The following is a 19,229-nucleotide window of genomic DNA, read 5'->3' as shown; positions in this document are numbered from 1 at the left end:
CCAGATTAACAGCAGCAGCAGCAGCAACAACGCCAGCGCGTTAGAAGAACCGACGAACGAACGCCACCAGCAGGGACCAGACAATGACCAAAAAAGCAACCACTAGACATGATACACCAAAGAAGCAGGCAGCAGAGATAGCAGAGAAGTAACGGCAATAGCACTCAAGTCAAACAGGCAAAAAAAATCGAAACCTAATAAACAAATTTAATTAATGTTGATTCTACGTCTTCCAGTGCTAGTTATTGAATGGCACCTACTATATTCCACTTTAAAGAAGCAGTACCAAGTACTTGTAACAGTGCAAGGCCGTGTCATCAAAAGCTAGAGTGTTATCTTCAATCAAAAGGGTTCCAAAACCAATATGGTTTCATACTAAACGAGTTTTGCAAAAAGGGTAAAAAACGGAGGTACGGAATAATGAGAAGACGCCGTATCCGACGTCACAACCATTAAATTCGGCCTCAGTCTTCTGCCGTGGCGGCCGTAACTGCTGCACTTTAACTTGAAATTGTGCAATGGGCATTTTCGTGTTCAAATATGACTTGATCTTACATTCTTTAAATGTTTTTCTTAAATTTGACCATGAAAACTGTCGTTGTTATACTTTACTTTCTAACGCGTTTATAAAGAATCAATAAAGGCGCATCGAATGATGCTAGTTACATTCAGATTTCAGACCGAAAATAATGAGCAATTTGCAAAAATATGAAAACAAGGTTTCTGTAAAAATGTCAAAAGTTAGCATATAAAAGTCTCAGAATAGTAGTTTTAGATGTTGCATATCATCTTTACGGTCAATTTGGTCTGATATATACTATAGGAAAAGTCTTCATTTTTGGGGTGAAAAACGCGATCGTTTTGTTTTCAAGACTTTTCCCTTACTAATACACATGAAAAAAACGATGATCCTCATGAATTTGCAATGACCTAAAAAAATTTGAGATAAAGCATCAATAAGTAAAGCGTGGCCAAGAGAAGCCGTTTGGTGCTGTTTCAAGCGCTCAAAACGCTTTGTGGCATAAGTTATTTGTGTTTGAAAATAGTTAGATTTGGACTGAATTTGACCTATAAGTAAGGCGCTGTAGGTTGTATTGCCAAACAAGTCAATACATAACATCCGTACTTGATGGTTTAGATATTCAGCATTGCACGAAGCTCAAGCCTTAGGTGATAAATGCTTTTTTATTGTAATTCTGAGGAATAAATCTTTCTTTTTGAAATAAACTATGACAGTTGTTAAGCACAAAAACTAAAATGATTATAATTTGTAGCTTATAAAAAATGTTCAATATTACAAAAACAAGAAAAGGCTTATTTGAATAAGATTAGACACAAAAACTAAAGATTTATTGATGAAGATAAGAGTTATTCTATTCATACTAAGTTCTAAATGCCAAAGTAGCAATTTATCTTGTACAACGCTTATCACATCTGGTGAACCTCAGTATTTAGATAGCTGAGATGCACTTCACTTATCATAGCTTGTCCGTGTTGTTGCACAACACAGACATATCTACCCATCAAGAATACCTTAATCTTTATAAACACTTGTAGCCCTTCTGGCACAACAGCAGTAATTTGAAGACTGGAGCGTCTACGATATTATACGGATCTGAGTCTAACAACTTGCTTGGATTGAATGAGATGCTCGTTAGATCAGCAGAAAACCTTTGTTGGTCGTCCAAAGCGGAGATACCATATCTAGCCGTAAAACTACTAGTCTTAAAGCCTATCCACAATGATGGACACTCATAATTATTAACGAGAAATGGCTGATAATACCAGACACGTTGGGTGGGTCCCAGTAAAATATAGGGAACAAACTATAATGAAATAGCCACCTAAAGACAACCACATTGAAAACCGGAATTCAACAAATATCACTCACTAAAATTCATGCTACTTGAATCTATTAATAAAGCGCTCAACTGTACGTCAATGTTGCATACAAGCATGCATCTTAGGGTACATTCACTTTCTCCTCAAGTCACTTTTACAGTGTAGCAACATAGACAATGTTTATTGTATCACATCACAGCTATGTTTACAAGTCCAGTCAGTTGTGTGTGCACAGGTGCCTCAGGAACTACAGTAGATTCAATCACCATAATGCCAAGATATCGAGATCCACGTGTAATGAAATAGCCACCCAAACGCAACTTGATTGAAAACCGAAATTCACCAAATAGCACTCATTCAAATTCATACTATTTGGTTTTAGTAGTAAAAGCGCTCAAACGTACATCAGCAACCATTTAAACATACTAAAGTAAAGATACACCACGCTTATATCGCACATCGTGTGAATGAATCACTCCTGATCACAGTGTATTCACTCACACCCATGATGGTCGTAATAAGAGATGTTATATTTATCCAAATAAAATCAAATCAATAACAAGCATATTCAAATATGACAACTATGCCCTGCTGCCATAATTGCACAATATCCCAGATAAAGGGTTCCATACTTCAATAACAAACATCACACTTTAAGCCATCAAGATTACATTAAATCATGCTATGATGATAGCTCACCCAAGCCCATCAAGGTTACTCAAATCGACCCTTATGGCCAGTGCTCTTGCATTGATTACCACTTTAAATCAGACATCAACAACATTTGCCAGATATCGCAATAGCAGAACCTATTGCTCTCTATCATCACTAATCCTACAAGCTAGCTGCAAATGTATAAATACTCTTCTTTTTTTTACTCGATTCCAGGATCTTCAATTCAGTTTATACACAAATAAAATAAAGTTGATTTCTATTGTATTTTACTATTGCTTTATTTTTTGTCGTGAAATCTATTCAAACCTGATTTCACTGCAACGATACTTGTTTTGTGAAAAGTTGAGTTTTCAACCCTCAACTTGGAGTTTACAATGGCAAAACCATGCTTTTCTGTAACGACTACAGCACAGAAGCGTCCATAAGTTGCTCAAGTCTGTTATATCAAATGTTATAGCAAGGTCTCACACCAAAGGTTTTAGGCTATTCTTAGGTCCTTTGGTTAAATCATGCTAATTATGAATTACAAATCAATTGTTGGGTAGATAGTAAACCTATTTGTGTTATAGTTCATCATCATGCTGTAAACCCTAGCATAATGAAAAAGTATATAAATGCATCCTTGGGATGCGTTCTCAATAAAAGTGTAATTCTTTGGCAGATTCAATTCTACATTGTATTTTGACATAACAATCGATTTTTATGCAAAATTTGCCTGTGATAGCAAGGCAAAAATCTGGATAGGAATTTCTCTCGAGGTACAAAATTGGCGATATCTCGTGATAGAGCCATACTAGAGCTTTGAATCAGGGCTTGTTCGATAGGCTCTTGTCTGTTCTACACTATGATAAGTTTTGCAAGTAAAGCTCTGATGACAGAAACCTGGTAATCTGTCAAAAACAACCAAAAAATCGCAAAAACTATTCTATCAAAAATCAGCCTAATAACGTCGGCCAAAACACTTAAAATTGGTATCATTAGATTTTCCTTTAAATTCTACCTCAAGTTTTATTTAGCTGGAAAGCAATTTTATTTTCAGAGTCGCATGATATTAAGGCTAAACGATTTCAGAAATCCATGAATCCTCATTTTGAGTATTATGGAGGTTGGGCTATTGATAGTTTAAAATACCGCCTTTTTTTTAGTATGTAGCTCAATTCAAACGTAAATTCGCTACCCTTGTCAAATATAACCTCTTAATTACATGTAACGGATTGATAGGTAAGGTGTTGGCAAACCTCATGGTAAAAATTGCTAATTCATATCTTGCTTTGCTACCTTGTAGCAAGCTATCAAATTCTAGTATTTACCTTGCGGTACATTGATAACAGTGACGTCTTTTAGCCTCAGCCTTTTATTAGCATTTTCTTTCCTTTTTTTTCGTCTTTATATATATATACTATACTTCGCAAGCTCTCTACTCATGAAACAACGCTGCCTTTGTGAATAGAATTGAAGCAAGTATAATTGAAAGCTGCGCAATAGACGTAAGATACAGTGTTAACGCGTTTTATACTGTGGTTATACTTGGAATAACTCTACTAGGGATCTATTTCTGATCTTTTGCTGTGCACTGGCTGCACACTTGGCGGTGGCTGCTTTGATGGTATATCGTTGCTTCGGTGGTTCTTCTCTGATGTTTGCTTATCCTGTGGTCTGTTGTCTTTGATGTATGCTGGTTCTCTGGTCTGTCTCTGGTCGTGATGCTGTGGTAAGAAGTAGTAAGTATCTTTTTTTTCTTGTGGTTGTAATGATATAAACTTCTTTGAACGTTTGTACTACTGCTTCCTTTCCCGCGATAATGCATTCATGCTGTTTGCTTTATTGCCTTTTCTTTTTTTTTTTGCTGGCTGTGATATGATCAGCTCAACAAATACTTGCAATGTTGTTGCTTCGTATTTACGAACAACAAGCATGACACACTGCTATATAATTGTATCACCCTTCTTGTGATACTATGTTATATAACCGTGGATTGTTGTTTGTGTTGCCTCTGTCGCTTCACATGAAAACAACATTGGTCTTCATGTTGTATTACAACACTTATACTGCTGCTACTGTTGATCCTGCAATTGTGCGCATTTGTGTTCTTTTACATCACCAGACTGTTATCATGCACATTGCTCATGTATGTATTTTTGTTGCAATAACAAGAATATAATAACGTGAACATTTTTAATATTTTATTCATAACATACTTTCCTTTGGCTCATCTCGTGTGAGCATTCTTTTTTTCTTTTGCCTACATATACTACTATACTCCTATAGTAATTATTATGTTCGCTTCTTTTGTTATTATTCTGTTTCTTTTGAAGCATACTTCTTTACGTTGTGTGGATGTGCCTATCCCTGAAGCTCAACAAGACTCTATCCGAGGCTAGGAGGTAGATAGGCTGCCTCCACTTGGTTATCGCTACTTACTTTAGTGATGATTGAGGGTCTCAATGCCTGAATTTAAAGCTAGGTGGTGTAAGTAAGGCATGCTCTAGCACCTGGGGGAAGTTTGATGATAGCAGCGGCTATATTGCTATTATAGCGGCGCTTAAAATTTTGCCTCACATCAAAACAGAGGGAAACCCTCGCAAAATTTTTCTAAGATTTGGGGTGTCTGTAGGATGTTTTTAAGCGATTTGATTGGCTCAGAGGTTGGAGCAGCGAGAGGCAATACACTGATTTATAAAGCACAAACTGCAAAGGAAGCAACGTTTTATGTACATAGTATTTCATTATTAGGTGAGCATTGCAATCCTTGCTGAAGTGAACTAGACTAGATTCCCATCATAAACAAAACCCAAAATAAATGTCATCTCAATCAAACCATGCTACCATCAGCAGATAGGCATGCATAATAATAGTATTAGCATGATGATAGCAAGGGTTAAATGCTCTAAAATAAGAGATGACAGATACTAAAGTAAATGTCAAGGGTATTGTAATGTGTTGTAACATAAATATACCTAAAAAGGATACAGGCTCAACAATAAAGAGCTATTCTTTACGCATGATTCAAAAACCATATATTGAAATACCGTTCTTGATCCATCAGATCAACAACTAAATGACCCAACAAAAATATATAAAGTAATGGAATCACTGGCAACTACTAAACTGCTGCCAGATAAGAGATATAAACCAAATAATATAAATAGAGACGTAGAATATACATTTTATTGCACATTATCCTAATTTCAAATAAAGAAGGATTTTAACAGTATTCTACCTGCTTTTTTAACCCCCTTTTTACTGCACTTGCTATTGTTGCTCGATAGTCGTTTTTTTTAGTAATTAGATTTGAAAGGAAGTCAGCTAGAAATTGAGTCAAGAACCGTTTAGCTAGCGTAAATATTGCTGCCCAACATTATTGTCGCAGGACGTTCAACAACTAAGAATAATACATTATTGAAAAAAGAGAAATAAAGAGATGACGACACTTGCAAGGCTGATACCAAAGACATGTCTAGGAGGAATAAAAATCTTGCCATCACGACATGATGGCATCTCTGTCGCATTATTCTTTGCTTGATGTTTCAATCGGCTTGAGTTGCAAAAGCTCAATGATATACTTCCAATGATTCTCCTTATCATCAGTCAGGCGACACAAACTGGCATGCTAACTGTGTATAAATGGTGGTAAAAATAAACGCTGCGAGGTCTTGGCAGAACATTTTCCTAACAATGTAATATTTTTCCATTAGACATAAGCTGAAACCCGCCGCATTTGATACAACTGTAAATTTAAACTCACATACGATATCAAGCACACTTTTTTCCCTTTGATACATATTTCTTTTCCCTTTTGTTGTTAAACAGTATGGCACACGATACATATGAATTGCCTTCCATTTACACGAGGCAACCACCTGAACAAAATTTTGTCGATTCTGAAGACGAGGAAGAAGAGATTATCATCAACAACGATGGGCGAGGCGGCATGATGGTACCACCTTCGAGTTCAGTGCTTCCATCGAGGCATACTTCATATAAAGAGCTACACACAGAAGACAATAGACTTGCTTGGCTGTTGCTGGGCACCGCATTCTTTACACTGATTATGACAGTGATCCCAGTGGTTGCTGATTTACCGAATATATCTCCTTGGTTTACAGGCGATGCTCTTTGGCGCTTCTTTGACCCACTGATCACACTGCCGTTGAATTTGTTTGTCATCACAAGAGCAGATACCATGACCAGCGGAAGGTCGAATTACTGTAAGCCGTCTAATGAGAGAAATAGGAAAAGATGATCTGATGCATTGTATGCATGAACAAATAGGGGGCGCATTGAGTGAAGCCAGTGTGACATGGCTATTGTGGACAGTGGGTGCAGGAATGTATTGTCAGTTTCACGGTGTTCATACAGCGGCCGCATTGTTCAAGGTAAATCAATCGAATAGACATGCATAACACAAAGCTCACTCTACTATTACGCACAGCATCCCATTCAAGATTTCAACATAGCTCATCCGGAACTCGTAGCTCAGTATCCAGTGTTACAAGAAATGTATCTCAACATGCAAACGACATGGGAACACTATATTGCGCATTACTTGTATGCTGGAGGTGCCATGATCATGAGCTGGGTGCAACTGTTTGCCTTCAGAAATCAAGTGCACGGCCCTTTACCGATTGTCACCAAAGTGGTGTGGTGCATTGGATCCATCATCTACGGATTGTTACTTGCTGGTGTAGCTATTGAATTTCCTCATGGATTGATCGTCGGATTAGTGTACACGATTGTGATTGGATTCATCTGCATAGCCATGATGATTTTCAACCGCAAAAATTTACCAAGAGGAGGGCTATTGACAATGGGAAGACGCATGGTGATTCAATTTTATTTGGGTGCATGTGTGCTTGGATTGATCGTCATTATCATTTGGATTGGCAAATACGGGTTACTGAATAGAAAAGCAGCTGGCATTGCTGTTTAGCAGACATGGCCGAGCACATCTAATTTATACACTGTAATGCGACCATAAAAATCTGTGCTCTCCTCAAATACGATCTTGACTCTTTTCAATGCTGGAGTTGCTTCGAAATTGAAAGTTTGAGTAGGGTTGATGTCTTCGGGATAGAACGTGTCAATCTCAATGCTGTAGTCGTTGGGTGCGTCTACTGTGCTGCCTACGACCACACATTTTTTGCCGACAAATCCACCTTGAAATTGGAATATAATGCTGTTTACTGATACTGCTGAAGGAAAATCAAGTAGTATGTTTTGTGGAAGGCCCTGTTGTCGCTATTAATCAGTGCGTATCCGACGGATAGACGTGTGAGCTACCAACCTGCTCTGAATTCCAGCATGTCTCTACTTGACCATCGATCAAATTTTGTTTGCCATAGTTGGTAGTATCTCTGTTGAGTACAGAGCTCACTCTGGGATTGCACTTAATTTGACAAGACAGATCAATGTGCAGCAGAAAGACTTACTTGATGCGAGTGTCAGCGTTGATCAAACTAGTCATGATGGTAGTAACGAGAGGAAAAGAGACGCTTAAACGTAGTTTGTTCGTGACTATTGATAAGATGAGTGAAAGAGGGGAAGCGATTATAAGCCAATCTCTTGGATGCTATTTTGAACATTTCACTTTTTTGCTTTACTACCAGCTTCCAGTATCCGAAACTAAACAGCTATAACGGCAGACACAACATGTACTGGTTAAATGGGATAGCGAGTGAACTATCGCTTGATTGCACAGTGCAAAAGGAGCAGCAGGACCAGCAGTTGAACAGCAAAGGGTCTGAACAAGCTGCCCATACTACCACCTTTTCAAAGTCCTTGGATATAGTATCAATTCAATCATCATCTCACGCGTCGTTATACATCACTTGCACCCGAAACGGCATCTACTTGTGGTCAGTCAAGGTAAATCCAAGCATGCAAAAGCACTCATTGCGATAGCGTACTCACTCGTATGGACCAAAGCCAACAACTGTCCTCGCCTTTGTGGAACGTTCAGATAATCATGTAGAGGAATTTGGTGAAAACATTGAGGCTATTTGGAAGCCAGATGCCACTGCGATTGTCGTTCATGTAAGGATGGAAGGTTTACAGTTGGTATGGGTACTAATCAAGCTGATTAGACCAAGAACAACTATATGTTACTGTATGCCATCATTTCATACGATCAGCGATCGTTCGAATTTAACTTTCCAAACTCGACACATGCCTATGTGACAGGACCAGGAGAGGGAAAGGGACCCAAGACCATGTTGATCAAGTTTAAGCTGGCCATTAGAGTAGACGCTGGCATTGCCTGGTGAGTTTATAGACAGGTGGGTCTCGACTGGCAGCGATATTAACCTCTTATTCAGTGGCACATCATCCGACGACACGCTAATCATTGCCACCAAATCACCTGCAGCAATCCAGTCGATATCCTGGAATCCACAGCAAGTCAATGCCACACAGACTTCAGTTCTCAACCGACTCGGCATCATGGAAAACGAGAAATCAGGTACTAATTTATTAGTGTTGGCCATGGCTATGGCATTGAGGCATGCAATGTTGTTAACCCGAAAATACACACGCAGAACAAGTTGTTAGCCTGCTGTACGATAAAATAATGAACATATCCGTCTGGCTATCAAATGAAGGTAGAGCTTATTTTGTACAAAACAACAACACTTTGTCTCAAGAAAGAAGAAGTAGTAACGGATCAACCACGATTACTTCTCCCAGCACACCCTCGTTTGAAGGGAAGATTCACTGGACAGGCGTCTGCTTCCACAACAGCGAGCACAGCACAGCGACCAAAGGAAAGCAGAAATTGCATGATTTACACAAAGCAACATCTGTTTCCATCAATGCGAAATTCTCACTCATTGCTATTGGCACCAATCGAGGTGCCGTGTATGTCTATTCGGCCAACAGCTATACCACTACACCTGTGTTGTCACACAAGTTGGAATTATCGTCGTGGGCATCACAGAATTCGAGCGCTCACCCAGAGGCGAATGCTGTCGAGTCGCTGGCGTGGACATCGGATGGATATGCTATCTCTGTGGGGTACAAGACACATGGGCTGGCTGTGTGGAGTGTGTATGGTGGATTGTTATGTGCGTCGAGCGAGATGGATGATGTGTATGGTGGTGATAAGTAGGTTATGATAGCGGGTGATGCCAGTGCATTCACTGACAGGATCATGTAGTGCGTTTAGACTCAAGGATACCTACGTCAAGGGCATTCAGTCATTGGTAAGTGCATGGCATAGACAAGTGCAATGATATCTTAACACAAGTGTAGTTTTGGGGCCCAGGCAGTCACCAGCTCTATGTGCTATCCAGGGACAAAGACGCATCAAAACTGTTTACTATTCCCTTTGCCAAATCTGCGCTGACATCTTATCTGCACTCGGATAACGCTAAACGCGGATTACTACTAGCAGATGACCGCATCTTACTCTACAATAATGGAGGTGATTACCAAGAGAACAACACGACCATTGACCCTGCAGCAGTGGCGTGGACGCACATTCAATACCCTGCGCTGTACATCACCGATCACTGGCCTATACGTTATGCATCCATCAGTTCGGACGGAAAGTACATTGCCATTGCTGGTAAACGTGGATTTGCACACTACAACGCCATCTCCAATCGATGGAAGCTGTTTGGTAATCAGCACCAAGAGCAGAGCTTTTTAGTTCGAGGTGGTATGGTGTGGTATAAGAACATCATCATTGTTGCCTGCGAATCACTCCAGTACAAGATATACGAGGTATTAAAAGCATGAATATAGAGAGAGAGAAAGGGCCATTAACGCATTGCACGCTGATAGATTCGCATGTATTCTCGCGACAGTAACCTGGACAATACTTATCTTCTGCACACAGAAGCACTCTCTAACATACCAGCCTACATGACACTCTGCGGCAACTTTTTGGTCGTCTACACATCTGAAAACGTGCTCAATTTGTACAAGATCAGTGTAGGCGCACTCCCTAATGGCAACACTGGCAAACAGGGCGGGCTAGCTCGGCTTGAGCTCGTGCGACGAGTATCACTCAAGGGCATTGTAGCCCGCGTGGCTCGTGTTCGCAGCATCAGTCTGTTTCATCCCATTTGTGGAGATCAGATAGATTCACTGGAGAACGTGATTTCTTCCAACATACTATTGCTTGTAGATGGAAAACTGATCATTTTGAGCCCCAAAGCAGCTGTATGTTTGTTTATGTGTTTGCGCTTGCATTGTGTTTGTTGATTGCTGATATGTTTGTTTATATATGTGCTTCTAGGATGACAATGATAGTTCTGATTTAGCTGATGGATCACCCACATCACCGCCACCAGCATTTGATATTCACAACATACACCACAAAGCAGAGTATTACTGGATTGGCAAAAAGAGCATTGATAACTTGGTTACATCGCTCTGGATTGCTGATGGCAAAGGACTCAAAACATTTACCAATCTGTTATTGGAGCCTGATTTTGATTTTAGCACCTACAACGCCAATGTGTCAGAGAGTGAGCCCTCTACGCCGACGACGCCGGGGTTGCTGTCATCCTCCTCATCTGCTCGCAACGTGGATATCGGTAGACCCTTCTCGCTTGGCTATCGTATTGGGCCAGAACCTCACAGTAGATCTTCTTCGACTGAAGGATCTCTAACAGACGACATGGAGAATCAAAGCCAATGGCGCATTGCTAGTTTTGAGAAATTGAGTGATCAAGCCATTTACATCCCGCTTGATTTCTACCCGCTATGTAAGTGAATTTATAGGAGCTTTGCCTGCAGTATACTCATTGTACATGCAGCCATTTTGCTGGACAAGGGCATCATTGTTGGCATTGAGCAAAACATCAGTTACCGAGATTCGCTTGGCTTTGTCCTCTTTAAAATGAGCCCCAAGGTAAGCAAACGGCAAATGCGTCAGCATCTAACAGAGAGAGAGAGAGAGAGAGAGAGAGAGAGAGAGACTCATCACGATATAGATGCATTTGTTTTTGCATCATGTTTTACGCTACCTGTTGCAACGGGATTTGGAGCAAGAAGCCGTTGTATTTGCTCGTGCATACGAGAAATTTGTTTATTTTGGTCATGCGCTGGAGATTCTGCTTCATACAGTGCTGGAAGAAGAGGCGGGTCATGATTTGGGCGATGGTAAGAATACGCAACTTTGCTATGCTTGCATGGATGAGCTAATTTGATTCGAAATGATAGCTGCTATTCTACCGCATGTCATCAAATTCCTGGATCAGTTTCCTCATGCGTTGGATGTGATTGTCAGTTGCGCTCGCAAGACAGAAGTGGCCTTATGGGATCACTTGTTTTCTGTGGTTGGCAAACCCAAAGATCTGTTTGAAATTTGTTTAGCGGATGGCAGATTGCGTACAGCAACATCCTATCTGATCATCCTGCAAACAATGCAACCACTGGTCGTGGGTGGCAAGGATACGATCCGGTTACTTCAAAAGGCCATGGACGAGAGCGATTATGAGCTGTGCAAGGAGCTTGTTCGCTTTCTCAGTTCGATTGATAGTAAGTGACGTTTGCAGATGTACGATGGACTTTGTCTCACCAAAAGCTTTATTAGACACGGGCAAAACATTGCAAGAAGCGCTCAGCATGATCAAGAGCCGCATGGAGAGCAAAGACCCGTTATCTCCCAATTCAAACGATGCCCAGATCGATAAAGTGGCACAGAGCATGCGTAACTTGAGTAGCGCTTAATTGAATAAAATATTATACCCTTTTTTGTCTCCATGTGATCAAGTCATACAAGTTTGCATCTTTCATCAGACCCAAATATATTTGGCTGTTTGTGCCGTATATATTCTGCATTTCTCTTTTCTCGCCCTTCTTTCTCCTCTTTTCTTCAGTTCCTGTACCTGCTTATATACCGCCATGTCAAATACACTGTACACACAGCTGTCCAAGAACGACTATATCAAGGAAGCAGATGAAGAAGAGGATTTTGTAAGACATACTAGTAATTCAGGGGGGGGGGGGGGGAAGCACTACTGACATGAGCAAAAAGTTGGTTGCTATAGTGGATAATGATCTCGTTACCAGCAGTAACTATGGCAGCAGCAGTAGCAGTAACAGCGGTAGCAACAGTAGTATGGTACACTCTATAGCCAAATCAATGCAACTAACCTCTGGACATAGACACCTTGGAGAACGATGTGTGGTTTCCATCCGAGCAGCCCAGCTATCCTGCTGCTGATGATAAAGGCGCACACACTTCAGACGAGCTCATTGACATGGAAGCTGTGGAGGAATTGATTCTAAATTCATGTTTACACACAAAGCGACCGGGTCTCGACACCACCACCACCACCACGACAACAACAACAACAAAGAAGCGAAAGCAGAAAAAAATGCAACCACGCATTAGTCAGACTACCACATATGGAGCTATTGTGAGTGAGAGACCCTACATAAAAGTACATGTGCATGTATTAACACACACACACACACATACATGTGGCATTGCTAGAACGGAGAAGGGTTCATCGCACCTCCCTCCAGCAGGCCTGAATTTAGATATGTCTTTTACTCATCGGCCTTGACATCCACCATACATACAAACAATTTTGCTGATATCTTGCCAGCCATCAAAGATCACAGCAACAATGCTTGCTTCTGGATCGATATACACAACCCCACCGACGTAGAGATGAAGCAACTACAGCGCATCTTTCATATCCATCCACTCACTGCAGAGGATATTACCACCGAAGAGCCTCGAGAGAAATGCGAAGCTTTGAACAATTACTATTTTATCTGTTTTCGTACATTTGAATCAGATGCCACATCACCTAATTACTTGCAGCCCATTGGCATCTACATTTTGATATTTCAAGGATTTATACTCACAGTAAGCATATACCTAGGCATGTATACTCATGGCTCATGTCTTTGATCCATTTAGTTTCATTTTGGAGCTTCGACACCTCATTCCGCTAACGTAAGAAAACGCATGATGCATTTGAAAGAGTGCTTGACCGTTACACCAGGTAGATATACACAAAAAAAAAAGAGTATACAATGGGTTGATGTGTGTTCTAGACTGGATCTGCTACGGAATATTGGACGATATCATTGATACATTTGTGCCATTGATCAGAGCAATCGAATTTGAAGTAGACTCCATCGATGAATTGGTGCTGATTTTAAAGGAATCCGAGCAATCGGATATGCTGAGACGGATAGGGTACTGTCGCAAAAAGATGATGAGCCTATTGCGACTGCTGGTGGCTAAATCAGACGTGATAAAGACCTTGATCAAAAGGGGTGGTGAGCATGCATCGTCGCCCCACAAGAGCAGCCATAGAAACAACAAAAGACCCACTGTCAGCCATGATGTGGTTATTTACTTGGGCGATATACAAGGTAAACTTGCAATAAGGACACTCACACAAGTACATGACGTTGCTGACGATGATCAAAAGACCACGTTGTCGCTATGCTTCAGTCATTGAATCACTATGAAAAGATATCTTCCAGGTCCCATTCCAATTATTTGGCTCAAATATCCATTGAAATGACACAAACCAACAATGAAATCAACGATGTCTTATCAAAACTCACAGCGCTAGGCAGTGTTCTTGTGCCGATGAATCTGGTAACCGGTATGTGGGGCATGAATGTCAAGGTGCCTGGCCAATTTCAGGTATGTGCATTGTACGAGTGAATGCTCGCTATCCTACATACTGAATGATGTGATAGGATGACGAGGTATACTTTGCTTATAGGGTTCATTGTATTGGACGCTAATTTATGGAATAGGACGATTTAACCTGGTTTTTCTGTATCATGGCATCTATATTTACATTTTGTATACTCACAATATGCATCATGAGAAGCTACAAGATCTTATAGACAGATTTGAGAGCACTCGTTTACAGCAGTTATACCTTTTTTTTTTTTTTACTATACATGCGATAGAATGATTATTTTGAAGAGCTTGTTTTAATACGTATTATAAAGAATGTGTGTTTGTAAGATGAGGATAAATTTTTACATGAGCCATGTACCCACAAAAACCTGCTCCAAAGTTAGACATTGTTCCATTGATATGATGCAGGGATCTACATGAGGTTCATTGCAAAGATGTCATTCAACACTCTTCTTATCTACGGGCAAGATAAGCTCGAATGCATTCGCTCAAATCATCCAACTTTTCAAAGAGGTCCTCCATGGTAGGTGCAGTTTCTTGCTTCCTGTCTTGCTCCTTGTCTTGAGGAGGAGCTGCAATAGAGGATTCGCCTTGCTCTTGAGCCGTATTGATGCTGATGGGATTATGAACATCTATAACATGAATTTCCAATTCGATAACATCTTGGGTAGGACAGTGGTACCAGCAAGATGGACAAGCAGAATGGAATACAAGGTCTTTGGCATCCTCCTTTGACTGAGGAAACTCCTTGAACTCGAGATTGTCTTCTGCTGGTCTGGTTTGACCTGCATCAGATGCTAATTCAGGAAGGGAGTAGTAATGGACACAGATGACATGAGATTTGACATCAACAGCAGTGCTGAATATCTCTTTGCAGATGTAGCAAGGATACTGAAAGGCGATGGCTTGAGCTTGCTTTGGTTTATTAGATTGTTGAGTCATGATGGTAAATAGCTGAGAGGTAGAGAGAAGAATAAGAAGAAATGGGATTAAACAACGCATGGCAAGCATATATATTCTGGCCGCCTTAAATCTATCAATGCTGCTGTTCTAGAGACATTCATGCGAACAAGAATGTCGTTCTCACATCCATCCGACATGAAGCTGTTCAACATGTCAAATTTCTTGATCCAGCCACCATGGGCTTGACCACAGACGTTTGCTCATTTGACACATTGACAGAGAGGAATTCCTTTTTGTATATAAACAGTGATTATTTATTTAAATGGAGGAAATGGAGCTGCGTAAATAGTGTTGATTTATACGAAAAAAAGAAGAGTAATTTTGCTTGATATCAGAAAGATGTGTACATGGACAAAATAAATATTTTTTATTATTACTTTCTTCTTCTTGATCTAACAGGGTGTACACACTTTCTCTCGACTTAATGGTGATGATCCTCTTCAGAACCAACGAAATCCATCTTGAAAACGGAACCACACTCGGGACAACGGTCGTGTTCGTGAGACTTGTCCAAGTTGATCCAAATAACATCATGAGATTCAACGGGGAAACCTATACATCCATAAAAAAAAAAAAAAAAGCAGCTTAATATCTCTTTTTTCTTCTTATGCATATCAACTACTTTACCAGTACAACCAACGAAACGGATAGGATCATGAGATTGAACGACAATGGGGTTCTTGGGTGTACCAATGTGTGTCATGTTCAAGGGTTCCATATCAAAGAGTTCCTTACCCTCGAGCTTGGCGAGCAATTCTTGACGCTCTAAACCAGTAGCTTGCTCAAGATCAGTGGGGACCTCACCGGCCTTACCACCAGGACCCATATTGGTCTCGGCACTGTGACCAACGGCACCAGCTATTGATAACATATATTAGTAAGGCATTCAATTCAAGCCCATGTGGTCATCGCGCGACATTCTCTCTTTCTATACAGATATTTCTCCTAGGCGAGAGAAAGACATGCAATCGATCCACATGTGTTTTGTTGCGATATTTACAGAAACGAGCACCCAAAACAGAGAAGGGTCTAACGGTGGAACGGGCAGCAAGAGGAGCAGCCTTGATAGCAGCACGACGAAGAGCAAACATTGTTGTTTAAATGTATAAAATAGAAGAGAGGGGAGATAAATAAGCTGGGGAAAAAAACTTCGACTGCCAAAAAGTTGAAAAATATGAACTGATTTCAATTCCACTTGAATTGGACCTTCAAGCCCTGTACATAACACAGGGAATATGATTGGGTTGACGTCACGAAATGTCGTTAGGTAACCTCAGCATGATGGAGGGAATAAGAGATTGTGTTTGTATGTAGAGGATGACTGAAAGAGAAGTGATGGCTCAAAGATCAAGCCATAGCATGCATCCTTTGTGTTGGAGATCGCAGTGCTCAAATGGATCACCATGGTGGATGACAATGTGCAGCCATGTGAAGTTTGACATCCATCTCAATCTTCCAATATGAGCACTGCTAGCCTTGTGGAGATGCTTACAATACCATAGGAAGGCTACACACTATGCTTCATCCTTGGTTAATGGCAATCTCACATGCTGATACAAATGGCTCAGCAGCGGTGCCTCCTGCACGGCAATGACTCTATGAGGATATACAACTGGTTCTTTATTTAATGCCTATTTGTACTATATGAAATTTATAGTGAGGGGGGGGGGTAATCTGAAGCTAATGGTTTATTGCTGTCTTGCATTCAGTTTATCCTCCAAAGCCTTGATTTTTTCTCTTAAAGGTAATGCGTATTCTTCGGCAGTCTGTTTGACAAGAAGGGAGATGGCGTCAAGCATTGCAGGGTGAAGGGTGGACTGAGGTGATATTGATTGAGGAATCGATGCAGTTTCGTTTGCTGTGGGAGTTTTGCTGGTGGTGAATGGGTCAGTCAGGAAGGCGATGAATGTTTGGTGGTTACTATGTGTTTAAATGGAGTGAGCCATCAAGATCATATTTCACAAACACACAAAACTTACAGCAAGACCTCTTCAATCTTCTTGAAGGCATTACTCAGCTTTTCAGGGAAACTATCATCCAACACAGTATCCTTCCATTGCAAGATAAAGTCGAGCAGTTTCTGATGGGCTGACTCCACTTCAGCTATTCTTCTCAACACTTCTCTATTGCTGTTCTCGTCCTGCTGATCTACCATGTCCAAGTCATCATCAACTCGAGGTCTCTTTCTGGGTGTGGATGCTTCGGCATTGTGTTTCACCATCTTGTCCAGTTGCACGCTTATTACTGTCTCCATCATCGATATGTTGTTGTGCATCAGCTTTATATTCTTTTCCATCTCTTCAATGTGCATGATGGCGGCTGTTTGACGAGCTTGCATGGCTTCTGTGGATGTCAAGTTTCGATCTACCAAACTGTTCACTAAGGCTCGTGTGGAGAAGCTTTTGGCCTTGAGGTCGCCGACTTCCTGTTGTAAATCTACCATGATTTTCTTGATAGCGTCTGGTAAAGGTGCTGCTTCAGGTTGCAGACTTTGAAGTGCTTTATATTCTGGTAAAGCGGATATGATGGATTTGAGCGTTTCAGGTGTCAGATAGTTCTTCACCTCGTCTCTGACAGTTTGCACAATTTTCTCAGACACTTGCCCGTTGTTCTCTTGTAAAGAAGGGAGTGCTTTTTGCGCTTTATCGAGTTCTTGCAAATGTTGTCTGAATTTGCCATCGAGATTATCCACCACTCGCTTCTGAACTTGAGCTGTTAATGCCTCTGCATTCACGTTCTTTAATCTCTGATCTATATGTCCTGATATTTGTGTATACTGCTGCTCTGTCACGGTCTTGATGGCGGCGATTTGGTTCTTTTGTAGCTCGACAATGTGTTTTTTGAAGGCATCAATCGTAGCGAGAATGCCTGCTTTCTCACTTGCATCCATTTTGTTATTGTCCACCTCAATCAAATGTCTTCTGATGTCTGTAATCGAGGTCTCAAATCCACCTGTAAGAGACGTGCCAAATTTTCCCAATGCGGTTCTCATAAACTCTTGTGTGGTCTTCAGACTGTCCTGGCAGTGGCCCATAAGGCATTGCATGATATCCTGAAATCCCATCACCACTTGAGCTTCCGCGCTTTTCATTCTGTGAATTGAGAGTGTGTGAGATAATCATGGCATTAGTGTCCTTATCATCATGATCAACATACTCTTCTTTCTTTTGGTTTATGTCTCGTTGCATATCATCAATCTTCTTGCCTACAATACAAAGCAATCAGTCAATGTTGGAAAAAAAAAAAAAAAAAGTCGTTCATGATGGTGATACATACTCATGTTGGTTAAAGCAGGCGCAGGATTCGAATTGCTGTCCTTGCTCAATTGTAGCTTGAAACCTTGCAGTGTCTGGTGCTTGTTTTCAAGATCCTTGATTTCGTTGGAGATACGCGTGGCATCATAAACGTGCCTGTCAAGGTTGAAGCGGAATCAGTACAACTCCACTCCTGACTTGTAACAATGATCTAGGCTGCTACTTACACAAGACTTGATTTCAATTTGTCTTCGATAAAGGCTTTCGTATTGTCTGCTGATCCATTCAATGTACTGGCTGACTCTTGTCCGTTCATTTTGTAGGCTGTTGTTGTAAGAATAGGAAAAAGAAAGGAAAGAGATGCAACTGTAAAAAGAAACCGAGAATCAAAATTGATAAAAACTTGCTTAACGAGTCACCTTCAAACTTTTGGATTGTCAAGGCTGCAACCATCCTGATGGTATTACTATACGCGATTGGATATCCATGCCAGTACTGCCATTCATTTATGACAATCTTCCATTTCAGCAATAATCGTAATAGAGTGCAAATGTTGCAAACTCAAATGTCCAATGAAGGTATTTCAAATAAATACTGTGGGGTAATCGTATATCAGGCTTTATACGGGCCACCTTAAAACTTCTTATGGACCACCTACTAACTCCATACTTATGGCACTTGAGCGCAATATTAGGTATATTGATTCGTACGAGACAGAATGCTAAACACTTACACTTGTCTCTTTCCATGACGATGCACATGCTTGAGACCTAGCTTGTCATTGCCTTACATTGCTTATATGTATACGAGTGTTTATGTTTTGGATGGCTCTCTACCTTCACTTCGCTTTGGTGAGAACCAACCTGCGC

General features: G+C 40.7%; 6 protein-coding genes across 6 annotated transcripts; 2 read left to right on the top strand and 4 right to left on the bottom strand.

The window, feature by feature from the left end:
• Positions 1 to 6,328: 6,328 nt before the first annotated feature.
• Positions 6,329 to 7,447, top strand: ATC70_006866 (uncharacterized protein; the record flags this gene model as incomplete). The annotated part of the gene is made up of 3 exons (XM_064826134.1): positions 6,329 to 6,725; positions 6,790 to 6,893; positions 6,950 to 7,447. The coding sequence occupies 3 exons, from the start codon at positions 6,329 to 6,331 to the stop codon at positions 7,445 to 7,447; spliced, it is 999 nt and encodes a 332-aa protein (XP_064687648.1).
• Positions 7,448 to 7,466: 19 nt separating this feature from the next.
• ATC70_006865 (Serine/threonine-protein phosphatase) lies at positions 7,467 to 7,981 on the bottom strand (the record flags this gene model as incomplete). Its single annotated transcript, XM_064826133.1, has 4 exons — positions 7,467 to 7,478; positions 7,528 to 7,746; positions 7,802 to 7,892; positions 7,947 to 7,981. The coding sequence occupies 4 exons, from the start codon at positions 7,979 to 7,981 to the stop codon at positions 7,467 to 7,469; spliced, it is 357 nt and encodes a 118-aa protein (XP_064687647.1).
• Positions 7,982 to 8,166: 185 nt separating this feature from the next.
• Positions 8,167 to 12,192, top strand: PPG1 (putative serine/threonine protein phosphatase; the record flags this gene model as incomplete). Its single annotated transcript, XM_064826132.1, has 13 exons — positions 8,167 to 8,382; positions 8,443 to 8,550; positions 8,601 to 8,776; positions 8,832 to 8,974; positions 9,051 to 9,615; positions 9,668 to 9,713; positions 9,763 to 10,236; positions 10,297 to 10,677; positions 10,754 to 11,225; positions 11,277 to 11,371; positions 11,454 to 11,622; positions 11,683 to 12,000; positions 12,056 to 12,192. 13 exons carry the CDS (start codon positions 8,167 to 8,169, stop codon positions 12,190 to 12,192), a joined length of 3,300 nt encoding a protein of 1,099 aa, XP_064687646.1.
• Positions 12,193 to 14,596: 2,404 nt separating this feature from the next.
• ATC70_006863 (uncharacterized protein) lies at positions 14,597 to 15,085 on the bottom strand (the record flags this gene model as incomplete). The annotated part of the gene is made up of 1 exon (XM_064826131.1): positions 14,597 to 15,085. One exon carries the CDS (start codon positions 15,083 to 15,085, stop codon positions 14,597 to 14,599), a length of 489 nt encoding a protein of 162 aa, XP_064687645.1.
• A 442-nt stretch (positions 15,086 to 15,527) lies between these two features.
• On the bottom strand, positions 15,528 to 16,197 carry MEX67_2 (nuclear mRNA export, poly(A)+RNA binding protein; the record flags this gene model as incomplete). The annotated part of the gene is made up of 3 exons (XM_064826130.1): positions 15,528 to 15,658; positions 15,734 to 15,964; positions 16,107 to 16,197. The coding sequence occupies 3 exons, from the start codon at positions 16,195 to 16,197 to the stop codon at positions 15,528 to 15,530; spliced, it is 453 nt and encodes a 150-aa protein (XP_064687644.1).
• Positions 16,198 to 16,794: 597 nt separating this feature from the next.
• ATC70_006861 (uncharacterized protein) lies at positions 16,795 to 18,676 on the bottom strand (the record flags this gene model as incomplete). The annotated part of the gene is made up of 5 exons (XM_064826129.1): positions 16,795 to 17,026; positions 17,086 to 18,198; positions 18,263 to 18,311; positions 18,383 to 18,516; positions 18,588 to 18,676. 5 exons carry the CDS (start codon positions 18,674 to 18,676, stop codon positions 16,795 to 16,797), a joined length of 1,617 nt encoding a protein of 538 aa, XP_064687643.1.
• Between the last annotated feature and the right edge of the window lie 553 nt (positions 18,677 to 19,229).

Source organism: Mucor velutinosus, assembly GCF_035048745.1.
Source record: "Mucor velutinosus strain NIH1002 chromosome Unknown tig00001547, whole genome shotgun sequence".
Lineage (NCBI taxonomy): Eukaryota > Fungi > Mucoromycota > Mucoromycetes > Mucorales > Mucoraceae > Mucor > Mucor velutinosus.
This window is presented reverse-complemented; position numbering and strand designations above follow the sequence as displayed.